Genomic DNA, 18,768 nt, shown 5'->3' with positions numbered 1-18,768 from the left:
ATCCCAACACAGTGATGTGAACACAGAAGGTATATAATGACAGAGATACCAGTGGTCTCTTACTTATTGAAGCACCTAATATTCAGGCAATATTGAGGATTCACTGGAGATGATGGTGCTACAGAACAGCCACTCTACTAGACCAAGATTATAGCCCAAGCTTTTCCCAAGCAGAAGCAAGGTTCCCCGGGAACTGGGAAGCCAAGGGGCCAGTTAGATAAGGATTAATTCCAAGTGACAGATTTAGAGGGTCTGTGTGTTTACACAGCACATGGATGACAAGGGTTCAACAAAGTGAAGAATGGGTCTGTTTCTTCTTAAAGTTCTACCCCAGTCATCAGTGCAGATAAAGGAGGGAGGTGAGAAACGGCAGTTACCTACAGATATCATTAGAACATACATCATTGATTGTGTTTCTCCTATATGTTAGACATTTAGCACACATCATCTCCCATTCCCTGTGTTTCTCCTATATGTTAGACATTTAGCACACATCATCTCCCATTCCCTTTATAACTCTATGAAGTAGGCATTAGCTCTGTTTTACAGCTGAGGAAATTGACTCAGAAACGAGAAATTACTTGACATAATTTACACGAGCTCCTGAGTAGCAAAGTCAGGATTTGAACCTAAGTCCGTCTGGCTATAAAAGCACTGGCGCTTTCTACTATGCATACCATCTTGCCTCTTCTGTATCAGGGAGAGCAGCCCAGCCCCCAGGGAAATAGCTATTGCTTAAGAACACTAAGTTGGTCCCTGTGGACAGGATGCCCATGGTTCTTTCCTTTGTTCATCAATTCATTCTACAAATATGTTTATTTATAGTCAGAAAGTAAGGAGAAGAGAGCAGGCCAGGTGGGTGAGCTGGAAAGGGATACTTGTGTGGGTCGGAGGGCAAGGCGGCCTGAAAGGGTTGAGGCCAAAGTAAACAGACAAAAAAACAAAAATGGGGCCTACAAGAGCTTAAATGCAGGATGGGGACTAAGTTTGGGGATCTGTTTTAGATACAGTACTGAAGGGGTCTCTGAGTGTTTACAGGAGAGATGTGTGGAGCAACACTAAGAGGCAAGTTGCAACTCCATGGTAGCACTCAGGATCTGAGGCCGTTGACACCTCCACACCACGAACACACGCAGGAACTGTCAATATGGAGACAGGTATTTTTAAAAAAGCACACCAGAATGTGTGTGACCACACAATGGAGGCCTACGATTTTATTCCATGCCATTTCGAGTGCTTACCACGTGACTGCAACTCCCCTTCAAAGCAGCCAACACCCCTTTGGATGCATAAAGTCTAGAGGTTTGTGGAAAAGAGAAAAAGAGAAAACAATCTTCATTTATAGTCACAGTGTAGTTAAGGATGTGTATTAAGACCTTGGGGATAATATGAAACGATGTAATGACATAGAAGGAATTGGTATGGAGGGTTTGTCCATATCCATTTTCCTTATTTTTCTTTCAGAGGTGAGCACAAATGATAACAGATTGTAGTAAAGCAAGCCTGACCTACACAGTCACTTAATAATCCCAGAGGGAATGTGACCCACAGCAGGGAGGGGCAGAGCTCAGGAATGTGTTGCTGTGACTCATTCCAGGACTCCCAGGGCTTCACCTACACCTGAGACGTTTGGGTGCTGTGGAGGTTTATTTTTGTCCACTCCCCAATTGGGAGGATGACAGCTGGGGTGACTGTGAGACTCCTAAGGGCCTCTGGTATACACAGACTTGGGAACCCAGGGGCCTGCTGGGCTGTTCCTCTCCTTTCCATACCAAATGAATGCAATACCAGCAGCCTCCAGGATTTAAAGGGGAGAACTGGAGGTGATGATACTGATCATACAGTTCATAAAAACTACACCGATGATTATAATCAGCATGAGTGCTGGGGAACAATAAAAGCTTTATAAAGATGTACTTTCTCCTACAAATGAATTATAACAACTCTCTCATAAGGGAATTACCTAATAATTTTTTTATCCTTTAAAATTTTTGATTGAAGGGTACCATGAATGTGTCAAATTTAACTATCATTCGGTAGAATTTTGCTTCATATCTTGTGGGACCCAAATCTCATAAAAGGAGAAATAGTTCTTGACCAGGCACGTGGTCCTTCAACTAATACAAAAAAAAAACTGCCTTGGGAAGAGCTTTGGCAGTCTCTTTTGTATTCATTGCAAATACCTTCACCCCAGAGAAACTTTGTTCAAGTTTAGGAAAACAGCTGACAGTCTGGGCACTCTCCCTGATGGCGTGACAGGTAAGGAAAGACCACCTTCCACCCTCTCTCATATTTCCCCTTATATTTGGAAGCCAAGAGCCACACTAGTGGAAACAGACCCAGTATCTTTTAAAGTCTGTTGTAGAATATTGATGCCGTAATTCTCAATTGTTTTCCCCACTCCAATCTTATGCTAAAGGATGCGACTCAGATCAGTAGCAGTGGCTCATTGTGGTAATAACTGCCCTGTCAGAGAGATGGCAGAAAGAATCAATGTAGCTGGTAGGTAGAGTTTCTGCTGCTCCCCTCTGAGCCCCACTCAGCACCTCATTATCATAAGCTCTTCAAATCTAATAGTCATTTACAAGCTTTTGAAGCAATCTTTACTTCATCACCTACCTGAAAGAATTTATGTCCTGTCAGTAGAGTTTCAGCGTCAATTTTTTGTTTACGATACTGCAAAATGATTCTGCCTTCTTGGGGACAGTTATCCCTTTCAAGTTCCTTTTTATATCTGTTTGTTTTGTTCCTAAAGCCAGAGATGCAGGCCAGGGTGACTGGGACAGAGGTGGGATCCCTACCTCGTGAATAGGACTTGGGAGGCAGAGGACTTATTTTTACGCGGGTGCAGAGTAAAATCCCAAGTCGCGATTGATTTCATGTAAGTACGGCTGGAGAGGCCCAAGGAGGATCCAGTTTGGGGTGAGCACTGGGATCTGTGAGCCAGGGTTCCTTCAGCGTCTCATGGTACGTGTGTGTGGGGGGGAGGCAGGTCCCCCGTTCCTCCTAGCCCCATTGACACTAAGCTTCATCCCAGTCCCTGCGGAACTATATTAATAGAAAGCGACACTTCACACATCGGTGCTCAGACCCCAAAGGGAGGCTGGCAAAGGCTTGGCAGGTGGGCACGAAGCCGGGAGATGGGTGGGGGAATGGGGCGGAGGCATCGTCGAGTGGCGTTCTGCGCAGCCAATGGTAGCTCGGGGCAGGGGTGGCAGGGGCGGAGGCACCGAGGCGGATCAGCCAATAGAGGGCTAGCAACTACTGGAACGACCTGGTGACGTGAGGAGCGTTCCATTTGGCCAGCGGTGGGCGGTTGCCACAGCTGGTTTAGGGCCCCGACCATTGGGGCCCCTTGTCAGGAGGAGGCAGCCTCCGGGCTGGGGAGAAGCCGCTGCCACCTCTGGCGGCCGACGCGGTCCCCTGGGACAGTGCATTTCCTGGCTTCGGTTCCCGATCGAGTTCGGTCTCCGGGGTTCAGGTAACAAGGGGGTGGGTGGGGGTGGGGGTCTCCGGGGCTCGGCCGCGTGGTGGGTTGCAGCCCCCTCGGCTGCACCGGGACGCGCGGAGCCTGCTCTGGCGTTCTCGGCTCGGCGACTGCCGAGCCCCTGGCCGGGGGTGACTACACGTGGCGGGGCGTGTGTGTGTACGAGCGTGCGGAGGTGGCGCGCGTCCCATCCTGCCCGGGGCGGTGGTCGGCGGCGTGGCTGAGGCTGGGCGGGCCTCTCGAGGCCGCGCCCGCCGCCCGTCCGGGACTCGGGCCTCGGGCCCCGAGCCGCTGGGCTGGTCGCTGGTTCTCGACGGATTTTGATCTTTGTTCTCCCAGGCCCGGCTCCCCTTCCTGGTCTCTCCTCCCGCTGGGGCGGTTTATCAGGAGAAGATTGTTGTCCAGGTTAGTTTTACACAAAGGAAGTGTTCTCTGCACCTCCGATGCCCCCTCCCCTTTCCCAAGCCTTCCAGCTTCTTTCCCTGCTCAGCTCCTAGTCTGTCTTTGGACCGTTGCCCTCTCCAGCCCAGTTGGTTATTTCTCATCAGTCAGTCGAGCTGCAGGTTTCCGCCTCTTTCTTGCCAGCGTGAGGCATGTGGTATCGGTAAATAGAGGCCACAGCACCACACCTGAGAGGAGAAGGGTGACAGTGGTGAGAAAGGCTGGGCCTGGGGATTCAGGATGCTAAGTGGAGATGGTACTTCTGAAATGTCCCAGAAAGCACCTTTATGACTTTTCTTAACTGCTGCCACCCCCCCCCCCCCCGCGTTGGGCCCCTCCTCCTCCCAGCCATATCAGAATCTCTGGCTTAAGTCAGCCTTTCACCTACAGGTCTGTGATGTGGTTTCATTAAGATTCCCACAAATGTTAGGCTAGACCAGCAAAGTTGGTTCATTTCCCAGACTCAGGAAGTTAGGAGGGTTTGATTAGGGGAAATCTGTTTTGAGTAAATACAACCTGGGTTTGTGTACAGTGTCCAAAACCTCCTAGCTCTCCCAAAGGATGACTTGTTCCCTGGTGTGATTCAGATTCCAGTGGCTAATTGAAGAAAGAAGGTGAAGAAGTGGAGGAGGGGAGGGAATGGCCCTTAAGGATGGAAATTCCATTATTTTTAGAGTCTTCTTCATGATGATTATACAATAGTATGGTATAGTGGAGAGCGCCCTGGACTGAAAGTCAACAGACCTATTTTCTTGGCTTAGCTTCGTGGCTTTGTGACCCAGAGAAGTGATTTCCCCACTTCGGTCTTCAGTTTACTTATTTCCAAAACAAAGTAATTGGGGCTGTCACCTATAAAACCTCTTCTAGTTCCTAGTTCTGTGATAATCAAATCATCAGTATTATACTGAAAGTAAAGGGATGTATTTAAGATATACTAGCCTCTTTCTCTTTTTGAGAACCGTTAACCTTTTCTTCTTTTAGGGGACAAAAACAGATTGGAAATAAACTCTTCCATTTCTTCACTCTCAACCCTTGAGGCAGTGCTCATCGTTCTGCCTCTGGGAAAGGAAGATTGAACTGCATTTTCTTGTTCTTGCCTCATTTTTTTTTTTCTTTTTGTGTTTTTCCTTAGGACTAGAAATTGGACTTCTGATGATGTTTGACCCAGTGGCTGCAATAGCATACAACGTGGTTTCAAAGCTGGGCTCAGCTTCTGTTTCTTCCCTCTTATAATCACAAACCCATTTTGGACCAGGAATTCCAATCATGTCTGTGATGGTGGTGAGAAAGAAGGTGACACGGAAATGGGAGAAACTCCCAGGCAGGAACACCTTCTGCTGTGATGGCCGCGTCATGATGGCCCGGCAAAAGGGCATCTTCTATTTGACCCTCTTCCTCATCCTGGGGACATGTACACTCTTCTTCGCCTTCGAGTGAGTTTCCATTGAGTACTGTTGCCTGATTATGGTTACTTTGGACCCAGGGGAAGAACCTTCTTTCTGGGGAGTTTGTGGCTAGTCCTTGGAAGGTTGTCACTGTCCTCTTGAGCAGTGTCTGTAGATCATGTCAACTGAATTCATTGCTTTGTATGTGCCTCCTTAAAAGACCAAGACGTTTCATAACCAATTTTATAGCACTGATTTGGGGCCACCCCTGGAACACTTAGGAAATAAAAGAATTCATCTTCATTACTCACCTCCCCTTTTCAGTGGTCTCCTTAGGTGGTTAGTGACAGATTGCTTCTTCTCCACCCCTCCTGAGCCTAGGAGCACTCCCTGTGGTCGTAACTCCACCCCATGATACTTACCTATTCTGTTATTCTGGGTCCTATTTCCTTAGGGCTCAGCTCTCAGCTCGCTGTTAAATTGAAAAGCCAACTGAATTGGGAACCTGCAGATTGGTTCCATCCTCAGCTGTGCCACAGTCTAGCTGCCTGTGTGGCACATATGTGCTTATTAAATGTGAGTTGCTCTTTCTTTCAGTCAAAATCACTCAACATAAACAACTCTCTGTTCTGTGTGTGCCTGACACCAGCCTTGGAGTTATTTTTTTCTGTGATGTAACAGCCAGTACTAGAGGCAGCTTAAAATCTGTGTCGGTCACTGCTCTAGGGAGGTGACCAGTTGACTACTGTGGCATGACTCCTGGGTATGCTGAGAATGTGGTACATTCCAGGGATGAGAGCAATGCTAATTGGTTTGGGATTATTATGAGGAAGGCCTTGAAGGAGCCAAGAGATGTGTCTGTAGACCATGAGCCATACCTAATATGAACCTGCTACAGTTCATGCACTCCAGTGACCTGGAAATGGAACTCCCCTCAGGGGGTGTGGCCATGGGATGAAGGAGGGGGCTTCTTGGCTTGCCTTTGTGGATAATTAAAATGAACTCTGATCTTTGGGGGCTCATTTTTGTCTTTCTTCTGTAAGGGCTTCAGGCTTTCCCAGTGCATCAAGAGTGTTTTTGGGGGGCTGGTTTGCCAGACTTTGGGATAAGTGCAAATGGCTTGAGTAACAGCAGGGGAAGGAGAGGGATGTAGTTTATAACAGGGCCAGGAAAGTAAGGTCAGAGGACCTTTTTGTCAAAGGCACTTTTTTTGCTGCTGCTGCTACCAAGTTGTAAAATATTTGGCAAAATTAGACAGGTTGATCATGGCTTCTTAGTTGCTTTCCAGTCAGAGTTTCATGGCTGAGTGTGTGTGTATACTTTGTGTGGTATGAGTGAGAGTGTGCAGGCGGGCAGGCATAACATAACATTTAAAACAATATTTCCCCACTTCTTACTCTTGTCTTCAAGTTAGCTTTGTTTCTTCCTTGCTTGTTTATGGAAGTGCAGAGCTGAACTCTGCTTTCTGTCATTCTCACTCCTTCCTCTGCTAAATCACTAGCTCTTTTTGCCTCTCTCCCCTCCCCAACTCAGGGTTAAATTTTTGTGGTTGAAACCATTCAAAACAGAGATGAGATTTGTTTCCAGGCCCTGAGCAAGCTGGTAATTCTGGGCCCAGGAACCCTCTGGTTTGACTGGCCAAGGGAACTCGAAATTTGGAGCTACTGGCATTTGGCCCTTTTTGTATCTGGGAGCCAGACAGAGTATGATTTGGCTGTGTTCTGTTCGGCCCTGAAGGCCTCTGAAGAAAATTGCCTGTGGGATGAAGCTTATAATTAACCAAGTTACTGTTTGACAGAGGCACCTTGGGTTTTCTGGTGAGACGACTTTTCCCCCCAAGTTATTTCTTGCGCTTTGCCCTCAGATATGAAGGGTGAGGTTGTTTGTAAACTGCCCTGGGTTCCAGCTGTGTGTGTGGTAGAGTAAATAGTTTTGAGGGTAGGGCTGGGTGAGGGAGTAGGAAAGGGGGAAGGGAGAAGGAAGTAAAAGTGTTAGCTGAGAAGTGGAATGGGGAAGTTTACATCTGACCAAAGGGGAGAGGGCCCCGTCAATGAATCCTTCTCACTAAGAATGGTGGAATCTGTGTTTGTGAGCATGTATGTATGTATGCATATATGTGTGCACATGCATGCATCTGTCTGTCAAATGCAGACACGTGGGCACTCTAGGTGGCGGCTGCCTTGACCCTAGCCACTGACAGGCTGTACAGAGGATACCAGCCTGCCTCTGAGGAATGAAGTCTCTTTCTGGTCGACCTTTTTCTTTGGGGGTCTATAATTTACTATCCACCACACGGTGGAGGATAGGGTTTGGGGGCAGAATATGGGCTCCTTTGCTAGTATGAGAACTTACAGAGACCTCAGGAAATCACCTGGTTTAGTCCCCTGCCTTCAGGCAGTTGAGGGTGTCTGAACCAGCAGTGACAAAGGACTGTCTCTTTTCATGTTTAAATTGTATAGGAGCATAGACTGTACATTCTCCGGCTGCTGCATTTTGGCCTTGAGGAAGAAAGTTCAGATCTTGAGGCACATCTGGACCTGCATTTAGTAACAGGGTCCTGCTGGCAGCAGGTGTGCAGGAATGAGTGAGAGGTGATTTATAACCCCCCGTGGCACAGCCCTGGGTTGGCCAGATGGCTTGAGAAATCTGGTCAGGCGTGTGGGCGCCCCTTGATGAAAAACATGCAGTGTTAGTAGTGTCAGTGGACATCTTTTTATTTTTGGATTTCGCTTTTACATGTTTAGATTTCTCAAAGGAGGGTCCTGTGATTTTTCAGTGAACAGACAGTAGGTTAACTACATAAAATGGGAAGAAGTGGTCCATACAGGTGCTCGTTAGCTCTGTGTTGTTAGAAGCATTTCCAAAGAAGCTAGGTAGCATCTCTCAGAGCTGCTGTCATAGAGTGAATTCCTGCCCAGGATGGGAAATAGGGCTAGATTATCACTAAGCCTCGGCTTAGTGAGTGATTTCAGAGAGTCTGAAATTCTATATAACTCTTGTGTCTGTCTGGAAGATTCTAATACACACATAGAAAAGTAGAGGATAGAAGATTACCAGTAGATAGCTGTATTTTAAATGTAATTGTATCTATTGTATCTATAGTAAATGTATTTGAATTTAGAAGCAGAGTATACATTGTACAGTGCTTAAAAAAAGAATTTCCTTGCAAGTAGAGATTATCATACTAAGTGAAGTAAGTCAGAAAGAGAAAGACAAATACCATATGATATCCCTTATATATGTGGACTCTAAAATGTGACACAAATGAACCTATCTATAAAACAGAAACAGACTCAGGGACATAGAGAAAAGACTTGTGGTTGCCATGGGGGGTGGGGTTAGGGAAGAAATGGAGTGGGAGGTTGGGGTTAGCAGATGTAAGCTATTATATGTAGAATGGATAAACAACAGGGTCCTACTGTATAGCCCAGAGAACTGTATTCAATACCCTGGAATTAATCATAATGGAAAAGAATGTGCATATAACTGAATCACTTTGCTGTACAGCAGAAATTAACACAACATTGTAAATCAGCTATACTTTAATCAAGTGTATTCTAGTTAAAAAAAAAAAGAGAAATTTCCTAATGTATTCTTAGGATGAGGTATTTAGGAAATGTGAGCTTTAAGCACATGAACCATTCTCCATCCTTTTTGCCCAAACTCTGTCCAGCTTGTGTGATGAACACATAGCCAACAGCTGGGCTAGGAATGTCAGGACACTATAGCAGACCGACACTGACAACCTGTGAACTGTCCAACTACTGAAAGGCTATTGTGGTATTTAGTCAAATTCAACTTTCTGATAAAGCTTGGGGAAAAGACCAAGTGCACTGTGTTCTGAAAGTGGCTTCCTAGCTTTCTCTTTTAACTGTGTGACCAGATCACTACTGGGGTCAAGGTCTCTTGTGGCATGAATGATTGTGTGACTCTTGACCCCTGAAGTAGGAAGGCGTTTACTGCTGTGATCAGTGCTTATGCCTCACTGTGCCGTATCTAGTGGATATCGTATCAAGGCATTATCAAACCCTGTTGGACTGACCCTCCTGGGTGCTTCTGATGTACAGAGGAGTCATTGAATTGGATGAACTGAAAAAAGCTTTGTAGCACTGCTTAATAATTGTCCCGCTTCTAGCCTATTCAGACTTTACCTCTTTTTCAAGTCCCTTCTTGACTCTTCCTTCGTGAAATTTTTCTAGTAATTTCTGCATTCATAGGACTAATTGTACATACCAGTCATTTAACACATAATTACATGACATTTTTAATATTTTTTAATTCTGTGGATATTACAGTTTGAGTTCTTTCAGGGTCAGGGACTATCCTCTGCATGTGTGTGGCCCCTACAGTGCCTTCTACTTGGCCTTAAGCAGAGTATGTAATCAATAAATGTAGCTGAATTGATACATTCTGGATGCACTTAAGATGTAGCCGTCTTGACTCACAGAATCATAGAATGATAGATCTGAAAGGGGCCTTGGAGACCATCCCCATCCTTTTGCGGGTGACAAAACCAGGTCTATAGAAATAGATTTCAGCAAGGTCAATCGGCCAGCCAGTGCCTTTATACGACACTGCCTTTCATCTCATTGTTACCTTTTGAATACGGAATCCTGAAGACATGCAGATTACTCAAGCTGTGCATAGTGCCAAATGCTGGACTGGCATATTCTGGAGTCTTGCTAGCTAGTGTTTGTGTTGCCTTAGTGGATTCTAGGTTACCTTGGCCTCCTTAACTCATGCTCCTAGTGGCTCAGATGGTAAAGCGTCTGCCCGCAATGCTGGAGACGCAGGTTCGATCCCTGGGTTGGGAAGATCCCCTGGAGAAGGAAATGGCAACCCACTCCAGTATTCTTGCCTGGGGAATCCCATGGGCAGAGGAGTCTGGTAGCCTACAGTCCATGGGGTCGCAAAAAGTTGGACATGACTGAGTGATTTCACTCACTAGAAAACGAAGACATGTTTGTGGAAAACTGACTGTATTCTAGCATGGCATTCTGGTAGCCTTGCAGGAACAAGGAACCTCTTCCTTTAAGTGTGAACTTAGAGAGTAAGCTTTTGAGTTACAAGGGATCATCACCCCTGTTGCTGCTCCTAGTCCCTGCTTCCAAGATGAGGACAGCTCTGAGAAAAATTAGGTAATGTGTGCTCCTTACCATGTTACTCTGTGGGTGATGGTGATGAAAGGGGCGCCGTGTCCCCATGTCAGACAGAAGGGAAAAGGCAGTCTGATAACAAAGTTACCGGGTTTGAGGAGACACAGGGCTAGGTAGACCAAGGCCAAAGTCTGTCATGGAGGGGTATCCCTGTCTATAGGACAAAGTCCAGGTCCCTGAATTCCTTAGGTGAGATTAGGAAGAAGAAAAAATGACTTTATCATGATCTCTAATCAAGAGAGTATTCGCTGAAGAATTGCCTTGTGGAGGTTCAGTCTTGTGCTTATCTAGTCCTATTCGGTGACTCTGCCAACCAAAGACAGTTTTAGAAAGGCATAGTTGCTTCTTTGATATCAATCTCTTACAGTACTTAGCTAAACTCAACTTCCTGATAAAGCATGGTCTCTGGAGAAGGATTGGGCTATGTCTCCTCAACAATGTGTTTCCCTTTACCAATTCTTTATGCTCCTGTCATTCAGAATTCATCTGTGTATTTTCAGCCTTTACTACCGTTTGTGGTGATGAGGTTCACACTGTCAGTCTCCACTGAACGTATCTCCCATCTTTTGAGAATGTCTTAGTTGAGTATAGTGATCGTCTGCTGTGGGAAAAGTGAACACAGAGGACAGGGGTGTCCCTAACATGCTGACAATAGTTGAGATGCTTATTGAGGGAAAGGAGCCTTAAATCTTCCTCCTCAGAGATGCCAGAGCCGGTATTGTGTTTAACAACAAAAAAGACTTTATGCCTCCGCAAGAGGCTAATGAATTCAGGGTAATGAGGAAGATGTGTCTGAAATGGAACAAGGAAGAGGCAAGAAAGAACCTATGATGATGATTAGATAAGGCCAGTTAAAGGAGGGCCTCAGAATACTGGCCTGAGGAGGTGGGGGCTTAATATAATAGGTAGCAGGGAACTGTTCTAAGTTCTTGATCAGGAAGATATTATAGTTGAAATTTGTTACTTGTTATTTTTGAAATTGGTTATATTTGTAACAATTGAAATGTGAAATGTATTGTTACAACTGAACTTTGGGAACTACTTAATAGGTTTGCTTCTATAGAGATTTTGGCCTTCCTCAGTGAGAGGATGGCTCATTGCCTCAGAATTGAAAATGTCCTTGTTTGTTTAATTTTCCCATTGCTGCTGGAGCAAAACAGGGTTATGCATTTTCAAAACTCTGACCTTCACATAGCAGCAAATCTTGAAGCTGATATTAAATTATGTTTTTAGTGTCCATGGAAACTTTGTCCCTTATGCAAACTCTGAATGTCATCAGCAAGAATGTTGAACTGGTCCTATGGGTGGTTCTACATGTTTACTATGCTCTAGAGATAGGATCAGAGAAGGCAATGGCACCCCACTCCAGCACTCTTGCCTGGAAAATCCCATGGACGGAGGAGCCTGGTGGGCTGCAGTTCATGAGGTCGCTAAGAGTCGGACACGACTGAGCGACTTCACTTTCACTTTTCACTTTCATGCATTGGAGAAGGAAATGGCAGCCCACTCCAGTGTTCTTGCCTGGAGAATCCCAGGGATGGGGGAGCCTCATGGGCTGCCGTCTATGGGGTCGCACAGAGTCGGACACGACTAAAGTGACTTAGCAGCAGCAGCAGCAGAGATAGGATGTAGGTATAAGGACAGATGGCGGTCCCTGTCAGGGAGGACTTACAGCAAAGGCTTATTTCTGTTATGTGGGCTCAAGGGCCATTGTGGAGCTCTAATCCTTGGCCCTTCCTGCTGTGCCAAGCTTCCTTAAAGCCACCCTTAATGACTGCTATGGGAGCAGTTTCAAGCAGCCCCCAGATTCCCAAGAGAGCTCTTTTCTGACCACTTACAGTCCTTAGAGTCTGACTCACCATCTGTACACTTGATTATTGGTCTTATCTTATTTAGCTGTTTCATATGTTAGTTATGTTTCTCCAACAAAATTAAGTTCCATTTCTCTTGTTCTTCATTTGTTAGACCCATAAATAGTTATTGGCTGATGGTGCTGATAAAAGAACAACAGCAGAAAACATAGCAAGAAAGCTATTAGGGAGACAGAATCAGAGCACAGAACACTAGTGCACACTGCTGGTCTGTGAGGCAGCCCTGTCGTGGAATCTGTCTGGTTTCTTACCACTTCCACTCATGAATCTCTTTTGAAGTTTTTTGTGTGAATTGAAGTCTATGTCATTATGATTGTCCTTCCAATGAACTCTGGTGTGCTAGAGACGGGGGATGGGATATGGCACACCAGCCCAGCCTGGCACTGCTGGTTACTGCTGGTCAGTACCATCATGTGGCCCATGAGACATGTGGGAGTCCTGTCATGTAGTCCAGCTGTGGAAGCCTGAAGCTGATCAAGAGGTTGAAAGAAGATGGCTTAAAGTGATGATGTCTCTGCAGGTGGCAGAAATGGAGATTTGGTGGGGACATAGTTGCATTTATAAAATTCACAAGGGAGAAAAGTCACTTCTAACTGCCTGGTATTCTGAAGACAAAGGAGAGTTCTGTTTCAAGAAGTGTATGGATATCATTATTCATATCAATATAGATAGAAAGTACCACAGGGTTTCAAAGACAGTTTATATTTGCGGATGATAGATCCAGTCTTTCTCTAGGACAAATTAGTGGTGTTTGAGGGTACTCCTGACTTTTGAGGTTGATACTGGGAATTACCACCAAATCTTTGCATAGCTTCTTCTTATTTAAGAGAGATCGCTAGCTTACTGCAATTATGAGGCTAACCCAGGTGGGTATTAAAGGCAGACAGATGGGTTGTAGTTTGCAGCGGTCTTAGCCTCTGGCTTTCTTATTTCCTCTTATTCTGGGTAGAAAGGCCTACTGGTCCCACATCTGCCTTCCCAGCCACACCCACTCACTAGTGACAACTGGCTGCCAGTAGCCTTGTCTCCGAAGAACAATACAATGGGCCTGTTGTGTACTTGTTGACACACAGAGTGGATTGTTTTAGCAGGTGCAGAAGATATTCTGTGTGGAGATTACAGAGACCTTTATCCTTGATGGTGAAGCGTAATTCAAATCTAAGTTGTCCTTTGTCCAGTCAACAAGCAGGTGTTGAAATGAGACTTTAGTTAAGCTCAGTCCTTCAGGGCGTGGGGGCATCATTAATGTGTGTGTTTGCGTTCTACTCTCTCTGTATCTTTTCCCTCGAATAAAACAGTTTTAAACTCCCTTTGGTGGCCAATCAGATGGCTCTGATTTTTCTAAGGCTTTTCATTGGCAATGATACACCCAGGGCAGTCTGAATTTTGGAGATGTCGCTTCTTTGTTTTCAAGAGTGATTTTAGGGATGGGCAGTGATGAGGAAAATGGCTATTTTCTGCCAGTGTGGTAATTTCATTTGGCTTGTCTCAGAGTTGGAGCCTTGTGTTTCTCCTGTGTCCTTTTGGGTCCCTGATGAGTGCAGGTGACTTTTCTGAATTCATTTCTTGATTATCTGTACCAGTGAAGGGGAGCAGTGGAAAAGAGGGTAATCCGCAAGCTCGTCTGTGAGGGCTGCCTCACAGACCAGCAAGGACCTTCATTACCCTGAACTCAGTTAGCCAGACCCTACCCTTGGATTTTAGGAGAAGGAAGAAAATCCTACAAAAGCAAGCTGAGAGCAAGGATTTTGTTAAAAAACAAACAAGCAGGCAAGCAAACAAAAAGCCGCAGAAATCATTTGCAAATTCACTCCGTATGTTCACCTTCATGGCAAATTGCTCAGCCGAGCAGTATGGTTGGTTCCCACGCGCCATGCAGTTGAGTGTGTGGCAGGGAGGCAGGAGAAGGATCTCATGGGGATTGTTCCAAACGTGCAGCAAAGGTACAGCCTGGGGTTAAAGGTCTACTTCGAGTTGATAGTGGCGTGCTTAATCCCCATGCTGATGAGGTAAGCCTTTTTCCTATCTTATTCTCTTCACTCTCCCTCTGGTCCTTGTACATCTACTTATAGTCAGCTTCCAAGACAAGATTTCTGTGTTGAAGGAGGAAATATGCATCAGGAGAAGGAGAATAAAAAATAGGTCAGTGATAACTCTCATCACATATTCCCATTTATTTGGTTTGATATTCAGTTCAACTGGACAAGTATTTGTTGATAGCTTCTTTGTTCCCATACTTGTATTAGGCTCAGGGAGATAGAGATCCATGATGATAATGCTAATAGCTGACATTTACTTAGCATTTACTATGTGTCAAGGGCAGTTCTAAGCATTTTATTTATATTCATGCATTTGAGCCACACAACCACCCTATGAAATACTACTATTATCATCTTCATTTCATAGATAAGGAGACAGAAGTTAACTCAGTTACCACAACTATGAGCTGGTAGAGCCAGAATTCAAACCCAGGTGTTCCCACTCCTAAAAGGCAAAGTTCTTGCTCTTCGGAAGTTTAACTGGGGGAGATGAAGTCAATGTAGCGAAAAACAGTGCAGTTTAGGATAGGCCTTTGGAAGAGGCAAGACCTCACTAAATCCCAGATTCTTCAGCCATCACAGATGTAGTGTGAGAAGTAGATGCTACAGTGCGTCTGAAGAGCCAAGTGCATATGGTGTGTGCTCAATACATTGTGGTTGTAATGCTGACAGTGATGGCATAGGTGCATTGATGGCTTTGGATCTGAAAGGCCAGTCGAGCTGGGATATCCAGAGAGGGAGAGGAATGGCCTTCCAGGTGAGTTAAGGGAAAAGAGGGGAAGAAATATGATATTGAGAAGGGGTGCAAAAGAGATACAGTTTTCTTATTCACTTGCTTATGGTCACTGGTCACCTACTGGCTGAGCTAATTGAGGAAGGTAGAGGAGTGAGTGGATGTTGCAGAGTCAGGCAGCATCTCTGAAGCTTTTCAGTGGCCTTTGAACACACTGGACACACCACCTGTTTGACCCTGGGACTCTGCTTCATGGCTGGTCCTCATCTTTTCTTCCCTCTCCTTGGGCTCAGGCCCAATGTCAGATGAGTGAGTACGAAAAACTCTAGACATTCCCCGAGTGAGAGCAACCTGTGGTGCTTACAATCCAGGCTCAGGTACATCCCGGACCTTAACAGGTATGAGCCTTTGTTGAAGTGCATAGGAAATGTGGCTCCCAGCAGGCTGATGGAAGGGACTGGGCTTGGGGGTATCGGAGGTCCCTTAGACTGTCTCCTGTATATTATAGGTAGCATCAATCAGTGATGTATTTGTTGAGCTCCTAGTATGTGCAGAACCATGTGTTAGGAGGTTTTGGTAATTTGAGAAAAGCAAAAAATATGTCCCTGCCCTTGAAGTACTGTGATTTTGTTGTGGAGACCAGAGTGACACACTGGTAATAATTCGAGGTCAGTATTGTGTAGGAATAACTAAGTGTTCAAATGTCTGCTTTCTTCAGATGCCGCTACCTGGCTGTTCAGCTGTCTCCTGCCATCCCTGTGTTCGCTGCCATGCTATTCCTTTTCTCCATGGCCACCCTGCTGAGGACCAGCTTCAGTGATCCTGGAGTGATCCCTCGGGCCCTACCAGATGAAGCAGCTTTCATAGAAATGGAGATAGGTGGGTTTTCTGACCAGCTGGCAAGATGCTGTACAATGAGTGGCTTTGATTGGTAAGGGAGTGGAATCATAATTATAGTTGCAGATTAATACTCACTTCCAGCCTTTTCCCCCAGAGATCCTGAATCTGAGATTGTTACCACTCAGTAAAGAATGTGAACTTCATTCTTCCCTCTTTTGGGTTGCATTTCAGGAAGGATTTCTTACCAAGGTCCTGCTACACTGTTTCCAAGAAGATTTTTTTTTTAATTAAGAAAATAAAAACTTTTGGGGGGTCATCAATTCATTTGAATTTTTTGAATGAAAACTATAAACCTTCTCTTCATAAAAATATTCTTATATGCATCACACACATACAATTTTTTAATATTTATTTTATTTGGCTGCACTGGGTCTTAGTTGTGGCACATGGGATTTTTGTTGGGGTGTGCAAGATCTTTTTAGTTTTTGGCATGTAGGATCTAGTTCCCTAACCAGGAATTGAACCTGGGTCCCCTGTATTGGGAGCTCAGAGCCTTAACTGCTGGACCACCAGGGAAGTCCCTGGATATAATTTCAGGACTTCATAGGTCTTTTGAAGCACTTGCATGGGTTTCTAACTAAGAATTCCTGCTTTAGGGAAACACAGGATGAAAGGGGACACTTGTGGTGCCAGGAACCATTGAGAATTCTAGGAATGGTAAAGGAAGTAGTTACAAGCTCATCACAGTGCAGTCTGCAGCTCAGGGTAGGGCTCTTTGGGACAGAGATGAAGTGCTGTACTAACCAGGAGCCAGCCAGGGTGCCCTCATGAATTGAAGCAGAACATTCCAGAACTCGAGGAGGGGATATCCTAGGAGCTCACACTGCAAAAGAAGGCTCTGATGCCAGTACTCCGAGAGACTGGGAGCCCACCGGATCCAATAGCAGTCGGTGCTGCCTAAGTTGTTCTCAAGTCTGATACTCAAGTAGCTAGAGTCAGCATCCAAGTCATGTAGAGCAGAAGAAAGGGACCCGGGATTCTAAGACTAAAGCTGTGCCAGTGGAGCACCGACCCGTGGTTAGCCTTTAGTTCCTTCAGGTACTTTGTTGTTATTGTTGCTTGTTTGTTGGGATTTTACTACTAATAATATTATTTTATTTAATTAGAAAGATACAAACATGTTAGAGTTCTAATAGGTATTATATTGCTTTACATCTTATTTTTGAGAGAATTTATATTTGTATAAATATTATATGCCTCTCCAAGAGGATAGTATATTTTTCTGTATTTTCAGACTGAATTTTGTATCCTTTGATATAATTTTTATCATTTTTAATATAATTTCTGTACTTCTCATCCTGAGTTTATTCCTAATGTTTATATGCGTGCTGTTGTCAAGGAAATGTTTTCTCCCAGTTCTAGTTGGTTTCTTTTTCCCCCCAGTTTTATTGAGATATAATTGACATGTGACATTGTGTAAGTTTAAGATGTACAGTGTTTTGATTTGATATTCTTGCTTTGAAAGCTTCCAGCTTTTGTATTTCTTTTGTTTATTTAACTGTGTTTATCTTGCTTCTTAGTGGATTTCTTTTCGAAAAATTTCAGCCTGTTTAGTTATGCTAAGGGGACACAGGTTTGTGCACATCTGAGCTCAGACTACTTAGGGACACAGTGAGGGTGGGAGTTGTGGGAAGTAAGCAGAGGTGGGGCTTGTTGGCACAGCTGGAGTTGGGGAAGACCTGGGCTAGTTAGCAGCAAGATAGGAAGGGACAGTTGTGAGTGTAGTCTTTGCTCTCTCTGGGTTATTCTTTCATCATCCTCTTTCCATTCACATATGGAGAAACTGAAGGTCAAGGCAGTGCTTTGATGTGATCTTGCCTCTCACAGCAGACGGTTAGCAAGGTTAGCTCTGTTTTGCCAGATTGCTGGGCCCAGGGCCCAGTCTTGAGCTGTCAGGTTGTTACCTCTGCATTTAGCACGTTTCTCTCAATAGTAGAGTGTGTTCTTGAGTTCATACATATGTTTTTGCTAACAAGTTTTTGTCAACTTACATTTGGCCCTGTACTAGGTATGCTGTGGGTGGGGGCTGGGTAGGGGAGAGAAGACAACATGTGGTTCCCTTGCATAGTAGCCCGCCTCATGGGGAGGGTGAGCCATGAACTCTGTCTCCCAGGTGCCTTCATGCAAAGCACATGCAGAAGAAGGTTAAGGTGACATGCTGGTACTTATTATCATCCTCTAATGAATAGCTCTCCCCATTCTTTTAAGACTTATGTCACACTGTTATTGTTTGATTTCACAGCATCCACCCCACTCTGCAAAAAAAGGAAAAAAGTTCCATATGGCAGATATTTTTAAAATCAAAGTGAATTGAAAAAAATCTCTTTTTAGAATTATCCTGCACAGCAAGGGTGCAGTGAGACAGGCACTCTCACATGCTACAGATGGGCGGGCATTACATTGATACAATCTGTCTGGGAGGCAGTTTGGCAATAAGTGACTTGGGCTTTAAGGGTTCTTACCCTTTGACTTAGTCACTTCACTTCTCTCAGGATTAGCTAAAGGAAATAAATCTGGGATGTACACAAATAATCGTAGAAGGATTTTTAATGCATCATGTTTTTCTTTTTCCTAGCTATTTTAATGACAGCAACTTAATATATTACTGCCCAGACTTCAACATGTTTTCCTTTTTTTCTTTATGATTTAGCAATAAATTTTAACACATAAACATATTCTTGAGGAAAAGGAGGAGATTGTGATTAGGGTGGAGATCAAAGGGAACAAGCTTCGTCTTGAATGTTTTAAGTTTTTGC

General features: G+C 44.7%; 1 protein-coding gene across 1 annotated transcript in view; it reads left to right on the top strand.

Annotated features, from left to right (window-relative positions):
* Positions 1–5,157: 5,157 nt before the first annotated feature.
* ZDHHC9 (zinc finger DHHC-type palmitoyltransferase 9) overlaps positions 5,158–18,768 on the top strand; it is a 28,315-nt gene continuing 14,704 nt past the window's right edge. Inside the window, exons 1-2 of the mRNA XM_055563236.1 lie at positions 5,158–5,361; positions 15,831–15,991. Of these exons, the coding sequence (XP_055419211.1) occupies positions 5,195–5,361; positions 15,831–15,991 (328 nt within the window). The 5' untranslated portion in view covers positions 5,158–5,194. The remainder of the gene's footprint in view (positions 5,362–15,830; positions 15,992–18,768) is intronic.

Source organism: Bubalus kerabau, chromosome X, assembly GCF_029407905.1.
Source record: "Bubalus kerabau isolate K-KA32 ecotype Philippines breed swamp buffalo chromosome X, PCC_UOA_SB_1v2, whole genome shotgun sequence".
In the NCBI taxonomy this organism is placed as follows: domain Eukaryota; kingdom Metazoa; phylum Chordata; class Mammalia; order Artiodactyla; family Bovidae; genus Bubalus; species Bubalus kerabau.
Note: the sequence above shows the minus strand (reverse complement) of the source record. Positions and strands in the feature narration are given on the sequence as shown.